Below are 12,133 nucleotides of genomic sequence, written 5' to 3'. Positions count from 1 at the left end.
GCAAAACCAAACCAGATCCGTGTCACCTTGGACTAAGAAAAACATCAGCAATCTTGGCTTGTACTCTGGTTTGATGAGAAATTCATCTTGGGATAATACCTGGTAACTCTAAATAAGATTGTTACCAGTGTTAATGGATTTCCTGCCTCAGCTTTACCATGAAAACCACAGTGGATATTAGGGGGCTCTTACCAAATACCACAAGTTTTAAGTTGATCTCCAGGACCCCACTGTCATTCTTCAGCCTGACTTTGTAATCCCCAGCATCCTTTCTCTCGCTGCTGGAGATGGACAGCTTGGTAAAGGTGTCTGTTTTATCAACACGGATCCTTGTGTCATCTGCTAGCTCCATCTTGTCCTTCAGCCAAGCTGCTCTGATTGGCAGCCGGCCCTCAAAAGGGATCTTGATGGTTACGTTCTGCCCTGCCTTGGCCACAGTAGGAACACTCGTTAAGTTTTTGAGGAGCACTTTGTCAACCTGTGGAGGATCTAAGCAGGCCATACAAGGTCATTAAAATCTGCAATTCAAAGAGGATAAGGCTTACCTTGGAGGGAAGGGCTTCCCTCTTGATGCTGCAAATAACGCTTAGAAGCTCATATTTGTACCTTCACCTTTAGTTGCACGCTCAGTGTTTCATATACATTCATGTACTTTGCTAGGGGATGATCATCATAAGGTGTATTTGGTATCACACCATCCTTTTCATGGGAGCAAATCTCTCATAGGAAATAGACTGAACACATGAATGAGGAATCTTGCCTGTTAAAGCATTAGTGCACCCCAAAATCTCTGAGGTAATAGAAGCTATTCAGGAAAGCTCCCTACTTAAATCTGTAAAGACAAAAGGCACTAACCTGTATGAAAACCATCTCCCATTTACATAGTTATTCTTTATAATAAAGTTCTCAATAACCAGCAATAGGTCTCTGAGAAGAAGTGTTCTGTTTAAAGCCCATCAAGCCCAGCACGCTGCATTGGCAGTTTGAGTAGACTCACCTTCAACAAAAATTGAAGCTTCGGTTTTTATATCTCCACTTTCAAACCTGTACTTCCCAGCGTGAATATCTTCCACTTTGTCAATAACCAGTTTGTGGACTAGACCTTCCTTTTTAAAGCAGACTCCCTCCATGCTGGTTAACTACGAGGTGAAGCACAGAAAGCAAAACACAAGAAATTGAGATGTAACTGAAAAGGCTTAGGAATGACACATGTTTAATTACAGTAATATTCTGAGGTTACTCATCCAGTAATGTTGCAGAAACATCATCAACATATTCACCACAAAGGCTTGATTTAAAGTCCATTAAAAGAACATTTTAGTACAATGTCCAAGCTCTCTATTTCTATTCTTAATGACAAAAACTTGGGTCCATGTTCGAGTACGACTGGATCCCACAGCAGGAATTACTATTCAGTGGTGTGTTGGAACCTAGAATAGGATGCCTACATTTGACCTTAAGCACTGATTTGAAAGACCATTCTTTGCTTTACACCACTCTGAAGTATCCTTTGAAGATTTCCCCCTTGCTCTTTGCACATTTCTCTCATTCACCAAAAGAAAAGAATTGCATGGCAAGGAAGTGCCCCACACCATCTCCACCCATGAAAACGAATGGCAAACACAAAGGCTCCTATGGTCAGCAAGAATGAAACTGGTTTGCAGCAGTAAAAGGGAGAAACCTTGCTGGATTTCTATCAAGAATTTCATTATCAACAGGCTCCTGTAGAATCTTTCCAGGGCTGTATTCAGACTAGAGTAAGACTGGTAGAGGGAAGGACACTTTGATGCACCACCTAAGAGGTAGAGCCAGAGAGCAGAGCTCATCAAAGAATACAGCACTTAGAAGATACCCACCTTCAATCCATCTTTAAACCAGGTTCCTGTCACTCCATCTTTACTGACAGTGCAAGACAGCTCAGCTGGTTCCCCTTTCAGGACTCTGACATTCAGTAGCTGTTTGTTGACATGACAGCGTGGCGCTGAACATTCAGAAAGGAAGATGTTGAGAAGATGCTAACTCTGCGTTAACACTGATAAAGAAATGTATAGATGAAAATGCATGTGCACAGGAGGAAAACAGAGAGCTTTTGGGGCTATATATACTGTAGTCATGTCAGGTTCTTGTACCACAAGGCTTTGGGCCAGCTGGCATGAACGCGTTGCACTGAGGGGACATGCCAACTGGCTGGCATACAATATAGCCCCAACATCAACCTCATGGGGAATGGATTCGCCACAGATTGCATCATCTATCTACAGATTCGCTATTTTAAGTCTCCGCTGATTTTCCTGGCTCCCTGTATGGGAGCCATTGGGAAAACTGGGCTACTGCAGAATACTCTTTTCTCTGCATTGAACAGATATAGGACTGCCCAACCACTTCCTCCTAAACAGCCCCAAGTGTCACTAACTCTACCCCCTCTTTCCCCTGCTCTCCATTAACACCCTCATCCCCTTTCTAATAAACACCCCACCTCCTTCCCTATTAACTCCAGTTCCATTGATTTTCTCCCTTATTTATATGTATGCCCCATCCCTGGAAGCGTTCAAGACCAGGTTGGATAGGGCCTTGAGCAACCTGTCTAGTGGAAGGTATTTTCACAGTATCATCTTGCCAGTGTAGCCATTGGTCTCAGTCAAATGGCTGCATACACTTTACTCTCCTTCTACTATATGCAACACCTTATTACTTCTAATGTTACAAGAGAAAAGAGCACTTTAAATCAGGCCCAATGAGTCTATTGATCCATTATACGCAGGCACAGATTTGTTCCCAGAACTTGGAAGAAAAGATATCTACACTAGATCTTAGGACAAATAAAGTGATACAGTAAGTTTTAAATTGGAACATCATCAAAGAAGCATGGCCATATTCCTTGAAACACTATGGGAATTAATGTCTGTGAACTCAAGTCTGCTCCATGTGGACCTGAATCAGATATTTGATTGAACAGATGATACCTGGTTTAGATAATTTAAACAAAGAGAATTTAGACTTTTAAGGAGTGCAAGCTGAGCAAATCGTGTGAGGTCCAACAGCAAATCAGTGGTAGAATTAGGAACAGATCATAGTATAACCAAATTGTGACATATAGCTGCAGTTCTCTAAAGCATAAGATCCCATTTCTCTCCAGGATTAGGGATGTGAGGATCAACATGCAAAGCCCAGGAGGACAGAAGCCATGGATTAGACACATACCTTTCAGATCATCAAGGCAATAATGTCGCCTTTTTTCCACACTTTCTATGTTCTTCAAGAAATCATTTGTTTTAAAATCAAGGCTGGGTTCCTCTTTCCGCTGGTTTATCGAAGGAAGTCCACCATAATGAGCTGACATCTGACCATAATCCAATGAACCTTGACCAAACCTACCTGAACTCCTCCCACCAGCAAATCTGTTAAGGGATTTACTCGCTGCCCCTCCAAAGGCAGATTTAGGGCCATGAAGGGACCGTAACTGCCCTAGATCTCTGCCTCCACCCCTGGCAGCTCCTTCACGTGAAAGTGAACCTCTGTCATCAGATGAACCTTTACTCCCTGATCTGAAATCACTGGCAGTGCCCTTTCCGGTTTCACGTCCAGTAGAAGACTTGCCAGGACGTGAATCCAGCCCATATTCACCCCCACGTCCATCGGCACCTATCACATCTTCCTTACCACCTCCAGAACGTAACCCCTTCTCATCACCTCTCAAACTCCCAATGCCATCCACACCAGCCCTGGCTCCAGCTGACACACTGTCCTTGCCATAGGGAGATGCAGTATCCCTCACTGCAGATCTACCTACACCACCAAGTTCTGAGGAAAAGACATTTCCTGCTCCACCTGCATAACCTGCAGCTTTGCTAGGCACAGAATCCCTGCCATGGTGAGACCCCATTACTTCTGCACCTCCCAAACGAAAACCACCAGAGCCTGCCGCACCCACACGTGGGACACCAGCCTTTCCATACAGAGATCCTACTACCTCTGCACCAGCTACACCAGCACCACCAAAGCCAGCTCCAACTGGGAGACCATCCTTTCTATATGGGGACCCAACTCCCCCTGCACCACCTACACCAGCACCACCAAAGCCAGCTCCAACTGGGAGACCATCCTTTCCATATGGAGACCCAACTCCCCCTGCACCACCTACACCAGCACCACCAAAGCCAGCTCCAACTGGGAGACCATCCTTCCCATATGGAGACCCAACTCCTCCTGCACCACCTACACCAGCACCAGCTATGCCAGCCCCAACTGGGAGACCATCCTTTCCATATGGAGATCCAACTCCCCCAGCACCACCTACACCAGCACCAGCTATGCCAGCTCCAGCTGGGAGACCATCCTTTCCATATGGAGATCCAACTCCCCCGGCACCACCTACACCAGCACCAGCTATGCCAGCTCCAGCTGGGAGACCATCCTTTCCATATGGAGACCCAACTCCTCCTGCACCACCTACACCAGCAGCACCAAAGCCAGCTCCAGCTGGGAGACCATCCTTTCCATATGGAGATCCAACTCCTCCTGCACCAGCTACACCAGCACCACCAAATCCAGCTCCAACTGGGAGACCATCCTTTCCATATGGAGATCCAACTCCCCCTGCACCAGCTACACCAGCACCACCTACACCAGCTCCAGCTGGGACACCATCCTTTCCATATGGAGACCCAACTCCTCCTGCACCACCTACACCAGCAGCACCAAAGCCAGCTCCAACTGGGACACCATCCTTTCCATATGGAGATCCAACTCCTCCTGCACCAGGTACACCAGCAACACCAAGGTCAGCTCCAACTGGGAGACCATCCTTTCCATATGGAGATCCAACTCCTCCTGCACCAGCTACACCAGCACCACCAAATCCAGCTCCAACTGGGAGACCATCCTTTCCATATGGAGATCCAACTCCTCCTGCACCACCTACACCAGCACCACCAAGGCCAGCTCCAACTGGGAGACCATCCTTCCCATATGGTGACCCAACTCCCCCTGCACCACCTACACCAGCAGCACCTATGGCAGCTCCAACTGGGAGACCATCCCTTCCATAGGGAGACCCAGGTCCTCCTGCACCACCTGCACCAGCACCACCAAATCCAGCTCCAACTGGGAGACCATCCTTTCCGTATGAAGACGCAACTCCTCCTGCACCAGGTACACCAACACCACCTATGGCAGCTCCAACGGGGAGACCATCCTTCCCATATGGAGATCCAACTCCCCCTGCACCACCTGCACCAGCACCACCAAAGCCAGCTCCAATGGGGAGACCATCCCTTCCATAGGGAGACCCAGGTCCTCCTGCACCAGCTACACCAGCACCACCAAATCCAGCTCCAACTGGGAGACCATCCTTCCCATATGGAGATCCAACTCCTCCTGCACCAGCTACACCAGCACCACCAAATCCAGCTCCAACTGGGAGACCATCCTTCCCATATGGAGATCCAACTCCTCCTGCACCAGCTACACCAGCACCACCAAATCCAGCTCCAACTGGGAGACCATCCTTCCCATATGGAGATCCAACTCCTCCTGCACCAGCTACACCAGCACCACCAAATCCAGCTCCAACTGGGAGACCATCCTTCCCATATGGAGATCCAACTCCTCCTGCACCACCTACACCAGCACCACCAAATCCAGCTCCAACTGGGAGACCATCCTTTCCATATGGAGATCCAACTCCCCCTGCACCACCTACACCAGCACCACCAAATCCCGGTCCAACTGGGAGACCATCCTTTCCATATGGAGACCCAACTCCCCCTGCACCAGCTATGCCAGCTCCAACTGGGAGACCATCCTTTCCATATGGAGATCCAACTCCCCCTGCACCACCTACACCAGCACCACCAAATCCAGCTCCAACTGGGAGACCATCCTTTCCATATGGAGACCCAGCTCCTCCTGCACCACCTACACCAGCACCAGCTATGCCAGCTCCAGCTGGGACACCATCCTTTCCATATCGAGATCCAACTCCTCCTGCACCACCTACACCAGCACCACCAAACCCAGCTCCAACTGGGAGACCATCCTTCCCATATGGAGATCCAACTCCTCCTGCACCAGCTACACCAGCACCACCAAATCCAGCTCCAACTGGGAGACCATCCTTCCCATATGGAGACCCAACTCCCCCTGCACCACCTACACCAGCACCACCAAGGCCAGCTCCAACTGGGAGACCATCCTTTCCATATGGTGACCCAACTCCCCCTGCACCACCTACACCAGCAGCACCTATGGCAGCTCCAACTGGGAGACCATCCCTTCCATAGGGAGACCCAGGTCCTTCTCCACCACCCGCACCAGCACCACCAAATCCAGCTCCAACTGGGAGACCATCCTTCCCATATGGAGATCCAACTCCCCCTGCACCAGCTACACCAGCACCACTAAGGCCAGCTCCAACTGGGAAACCATCGTTCCCATATGGAGATCCAACTCCTCCTGCACCACCTACACCAGCACCACTAAGGCCAGCTCCAACTGGGAGACCATCCTTTCCATATGGAGACCCAACTCCCCCTGCACCAGGTACACCAGCACCACTAAGGCCAGTTCCAACTGGGAGACCATCCTTTCCGTATGGAGATCCAACTCCCCCTGCACCAGCTATGCCAGCTCCAACTGGGAGACCATCCTTTCCATATGGAGATCCAACTCTCCCTGCACCACCTATGCCAGCTCCAACTGGGAGACCATCCTTTCCATATGGAGACCCAACTCCTCCTGCACCAGTTGCACCAGGTATACCAGCATCACCGAATCCCGGTCCAACTGGGAGACCATCCTTTCCATATTTAGATCCAGCTCCTCCTGCACCAGCTACAGCAGCACCTTGTCTAAGTGGCCAACCATCTGGACCATACAAAGCCTCCATTTCCCCTATAGAACTGCCACCTGCACCAGATGTAGCCTTATCTCCAACTGGAGTTCCACCTGGACCATACAGCAAGCCAGACCTTCCTGTCTGACCTAAGTGACCTCTAGCATGAAGTGCCAGGCCATCTTCACCATACGGGATCCCTATTTGTCCTTCTGTGTTTATGCTTGCTCCATCCCTATCAACCACAGCTGGCAGACCATCCTTGCCATAGGGGGACCTCATTCCTCCTGCAGTCTCGGTGCCTGCAGCATTCTTTCTAGCTCCAGTCCACGGACTAGTCCTTCTGAAGGAGCCATCCTTACCATTTCCCACTCCGGTTGAATCAGGATCAAGTCCATCTACCTCAGAACTTCCACCAGCAGCACCTGATCTCCCAACACCCCCAAAGCCAGCTCTGTAACTACTATCACCTAATTTACCATCCTTGTCATGCTGAAAGCCCACACCTTCTCCATCAGCCATGCCAACTTTAGCACTACGTAGGATAACACCACCTCTGCCATCCACAGAATTCCATTCACCTACTGCTCTCGATTCATCACCAGTATCTTCTCTGCCTGCCATAGAATCCTTGCCTTGGAAAGGCCTTAATCCACTTTTGCCTCCAAAGCCTTTCCATCCCAAAATACTCCCATCACTTGCCATGGTGTCTCCATCTAGATCTGCTTCAGAAAACTGCCCACCCCCCATACTTTCATTTCTGTTGGCTCTGCGTAGCCCAGCCTTTCCCAAAAATCTATGGCTTCCATTAGCATCAACAGAGTGGCCTTGGCTTCCTCCTTGACCATTTCTGTACCAGCCATCTTTTTCCTCCTCAGTGTCCATGAGATGATCTCCATCACCAATAGATTCTCCCTGTCGAAGTTTCTTTGCCCAGTCTCTCTTTGGCAATGTCTCTTCCAGCCACTCAGAGCTTTCTTCTGCTTCACCTGGTCTCCCCTTTCCTTTGGCATCTGTATTGAAGATGCATGGTTTGATTGGAGGAGATAGAATTTACAGGAAAAGAGGGGGGGGGAAAGAAAAAGAGAACAATGAATAAGTCATGTACTGAATCAATACAACAAGAATGTGGCAGCGTTTGTTACAGTTCCATTCTGGGACATGATAAATACATTTCAGTTCAAGTCCTGATTCTTTTCAGTGTCACATTCACACCTAATCTGCCACTTCTCAGTTGAAGACACAATCACAGTGAGTGGAAATGTGCTTGTTAAAGAAACCCAAGCAAGCAAAAAGAGGATTAAACCAAGGCACATTTCCAGCACAACAGGTCTACTTCAGAGGCGCTTAGATTGTAGCTGGGACCCATTAGTTCCTTTTGCCATCTCCCTTCAGCCCTGGAGGGGTAACAGACTAGCCCACAGATGGGCCATCAGTTCCCACTTTAGGAAAGACTTTTTAGAAAGCAGGATCTCAAAAGCAACCAAAGCAATCACCTTTCAGAAGCAAAAAAATACACTGAGTGTTTCCCATCTTCCTTTGAGCAGCTTCTAACCTGTTTAACCTCTAGTATGGAAAGAAATGACTACCTGACAAGTTAGTATTGAATAGTGTTGATAGTACAGAATTGATAGTACCTAAGGCTGCTTTATCCCCTGCATGCTGTGCTGTGTTCACACAGGGACAGCTTCAGCAAAAGCATATGTTGAGCTATGGAGGTTTTTTCAATAACTGATGGAGAACATATAACTACATAGCAGCTGTAAATAAGCTGATGGGATTTGTCAGGATTAATAAAACAGGAAAAATGTGCCTTATCTGAAGAGGAAAGATGGTCTATCCAGACCTTCATTTTCCAGGTGTAACTTGGGAACCAGGTGCTCCGCAATTCAGTTCTCAGCATAGAATCATCCCAATGAGCAACCAGGCAGTGAGTGGAATGTTATTTTGTTAACACACCCAAGCCAACACCATGGGAATAACACAGTGGCACTTACGCCCTACAATAAGCCAGGCATTTGAGCAGGAAAGTCCAGTGTCGATGGTGTACATGCCGTTGTCAGAGGGCACAGCGTTTTTGATAGTCAGCTGGTGGGTCAGCCCATCAGGACTTACAGAGATCTGGTGCTTCTCACTTGCCTCCAGGACGTTGGTTTTGTGCAACCACACAGCATCATGGCAAGGGGTGCGTAGGACACACTTGAAGATGGCATCTTCATTCTCAGGGCAATTCATATTGCTGAGTGGCTGCTCAAATCCCACAGGGATGGCTGCAATGGAAAATCAAATGCTACAGAAAGGAAACAGCTATTTGTCTTCCGAGAAAAACTTGTTGCAGCTAAAGGCAGGCAGACAGATGGGAACGTGCCATGCTTGTGAGCACAGGTTTAAGCAGAAAAAGCAAAGACTGAGATGTGCTCCTGTGCCCATTTCTGCCAGCCAGAAGAGCAGATTTTTTGTCTTTGTTATCTTCTGAAGCATTTATACCCCACATCACTGTGATGTGCTGAGGATTTGTAGTCATTAATGTATTTCAGCAGCATGATACTTGTATCAAGTTCATAGTAGTTATTATTCTGAGTTTACAAAAGGGAACTACAGCATGGGATTAGATAAGGAGGTTCCTCACTGTCATCTAAAAGTCAGAGCCAAACCGGTACTTGAACCTAGTCCTTTGGACTACAAATGCAATGACCAAATCACACGATCACCCCCCTGCTCTTTTTCACCTGTGTCATCTGAGGAGCCCTTATGTGGCCACCAAACCCCATGTTCTGTAGTTACTGGGTTTCACTGCTGAGCTTTGCATCTAATCCTAGTAAAAAACTTCCAGCAAGAACTACTTTCTTGTTGCAGTTGCACCTCCCATACATGCAACTCAGTTCCTTACAGTCAGGGTCCAGTTCAGTTGAGAAAACAGGCACATCCTCCACTCGGACTTGATACAATCCTGCATCTTCCTGCTGCACATCGTTGACAATGAATATGTACTTTTTCCCAATTTGCCTCAGGCAGTGCTTCCCATATTCATTACTCGTTTCATACCTGAGCCTTTCACCATCCTAGAAGAGAGAAGAGCATACACTTCAAGGCAAGGTATTTCAAACACACCAGGCTAAATCGGTGCTGGGATCTCCTTGTTGATATAAATGAATAACAACACAGAATTCTACACTAGTGCTATTCACAGTGGACTCATTGCTTATGGAACACCCGGGCAATGCTATGCACATTAAGGCCTCCATGGAACAGAGCAACAGGCTCTCAAATTAGGTAAAAAACAATCCTAGCTCACATGGGGTTTTGAAGCTTAAGAAATACACAGTTACTATAACCTTGAAGACAAAGTACTTTCTTTGCTTAGGTTTTAGCATCCTCACAGACAGATAGATGGGTGAGCTCACCACCTTTCTGTACCACTTTGGTTACTTCTCCACATTGTGGCTACATAGACTTCATGCCATGCATTTGATTCGGAAGTTCATAGAGCTAGTCTGACCTCCTCTTCAATGGATTCCAATTAAAGCCACTAACAACAGAAAAACATCCACAGCACTGATCAACCTGGGCGTCACACTGCAATAACCACAGAACTCAACGGGATGTTTTACCTCCTTGAGATCTTCTTTCACAGAAGTGAATTTTAGTGGAATACACTCTAGAAAGTGCATAAAATGGGCCTGGTTTTCATAGATGAAACTGCAGAATTTCTGCAGCCTGAAAGACACTGTTTGAATTTCCTTTTACTGGAAGAGCTCTTGAAGTCAAAAGGATGTCAGTAACCAACTGCTTCCCCTGTACTTGAAGGGCTACAAATCCCAAGTGATATTCACCACTAAAGATGCACCTGGACCCCCACATCAACACTTCTCCCTGACCAGCTGAGGGTTCCGCAATGGACATACAACTTTAAGAAGTTTATTTCCTCTCAACCACTGCCCAGATCAAGCATTTAACGGTGCAGATGACTTCAATGGCTGCTATGAACTGGCCAAGTGATGCTGCTCCCTCACCTTAAGCAGATAGACTTTGCTTTTTCTACTTTTCAGGTCCATCTCCAGGCTGAATGTAGCTTTTCCATCCTTGGTGACTTTGATGTGTTTGAAGTTTTTGATACTGTGTATTAGCTGCAAAGAAAGACACAAGAAGCTCATAAATGAGAAGGTTGCCACAACAGAAGTTCTTCAGCTATCGAACTAATCTGAAATCTACTTTATATCTGCATGGAAAAGAGCTACCTCTAAGTGAATGGAAGAAGCAGCTCTAAGTTTCCAGTTTTCTCCTGTAGGCAAGTTGTATTTTGCATGTTCCCTCCTGGTCATTCACACACTATGCAACCACTGTCCAGGTTTCTACATGTCCCTCTGTATGAAAGCCATTTTGACTCTCGGGTGTGTAACTTGTCAATTGGGCATCCAAATTCTCATCAGGGACAACCGAACACAGATTTTAGCATTACCTTACATTCAGTATAACTCCTAAAACTTATGAGCTGAACTTCAGAACTGTTAGCATTTTCATCTGCATGAGTAGAGAAGTAGGAGTGCTTTAAAACTTTGGCAGAAAGCATTCTCTGTCATACAACAGTTGCATCTACAAAGCAATTTAGGAAGGTTTAACCTAGTTAAAGAAGCTCCTACAAAACTATAGGACTCTAGTTTGATAAGATCAGTGCCTTCTCTGGTTGCAGTTTATTTTACCTCTCCTTGTTCACTCTCTGCGTCCTTCCTCAGCTCCTGCAGCTTTTTCAGCATCCCACGGAAGTCAACAATTCCATATTTGATACAGATTTTCTCATAATCTCTCTTATCTGCATGCAGCAGCAATTGCCAAACTTCTTCTTTATCCAAGGGTTTGGGTTTTGGTGCTGGGGCCCTTAGAACCAGGGGAAAAAAATACATCTAGACATTTTGACAGACAACAAAAGGTCTTGGTTTTCTATATTTAAGCCCCTTCCATCTCTCTTTGTCAGTTCTGTAGTTCACTTGGCCCTGGAGATGTAAGCAAGAAAGAACGGGACTCTTACAGAACAGGTTTGCTGCATCTATACTACACATTAGCTGCTGCCAGGGAGCAGTCTTGCCCTGGGCCATATAGGCAGCTGTACACTGTTCAACCAGCAGCAGTCACCGGCACCGTTTGGTCCAGGCTGACTTGCCCTCTCCCAGGTAGTTTTCCATCACAGTTCAGGAGCTGGCACACTCCGAGGTCATTCCCATGAGGCAATCTTTGGGGGTTCCCTCCTGCGGAATGAAGGGATCGGAACCAAGAGGTGTTGTTGCCTTCAAGATCTATGAAGCT

At 47.2% G+C, this 12,133-nt stretch overlaps 1 protein-coding gene across 2 annotated transcripts in view; it reads right to left on the bottom strand.

Annotated features, from left to right (window-relative positions):
* Nucleotides 1–12,133, bottom strand: part of IGFN1 (immunoglobulin like and fibronectin type III domain containing 1) — a 35,810-nt gene that overhangs the window by 9,170 nt on the left and 14,507 nt on the right. The window contains exons 9-17 of one of the 2 annotated variants that reach the window (XM_062624880.1): nucleotides 11,533–11,707; nucleotides 10,846–10,959; nucleotides 9,723–9,894; nucleotides 8,830–9,102; nucleotides 7,195–7,845; nucleotides 3,202–7,116; nucleotides 1,857–1,981; nucleotides 998–1,139; nucleotides 193–489 (exon numbers count right to left, since the gene is read on the bottom strand). In XM_062624880.1, the coding sequence (XP_062480864.1) occupies nucleotides 193–489; nucleotides 998–1,139; nucleotides 1,857–1,981; nucleotides 3,202–7,116; nucleotides 7,195–7,845; nucleotides 8,830–9,102; nucleotides 9,723–9,894; nucleotides 10,846–10,959; nucleotides 11,533–11,707 (5,864 nt within the window). Of the gene's footprint in view, nucleotides 1–192; nucleotides 490–997; nucleotides 1,140–1,856; nucleotides 1,982–3,201; nucleotides 7,846–8,829; nucleotides 9,103–9,722; nucleotides 9,895–10,845; nucleotides 10,960–11,532; nucleotides 11,708–12,133 lie in introns of those variants that run through there. The other variant, XM_062624879.1, reaches the window with a different exon arrangement.

This window comes from Pezoporus occidentalis, unplaced genomic scaffold (genome assembly GCF_034315485.1).
Source record: "Pezoporus occidentalis ecotype Australia unplaced genomic scaffold, CSIRO_AGI_Poc_V1 ctg274, whole genome shotgun sequence".
NCBI classification, from domain to species: Eukaryota; Metazoa; Chordata; class Aves; order Psittaciformes; family Psittacidae; genus Pezoporus; species Pezoporus occidentalis.
The sequence above is the reverse complement of the archived record's forward strand: the minus strand, read 5'-3'. Positions and strand labels throughout refer to the sequence as shown.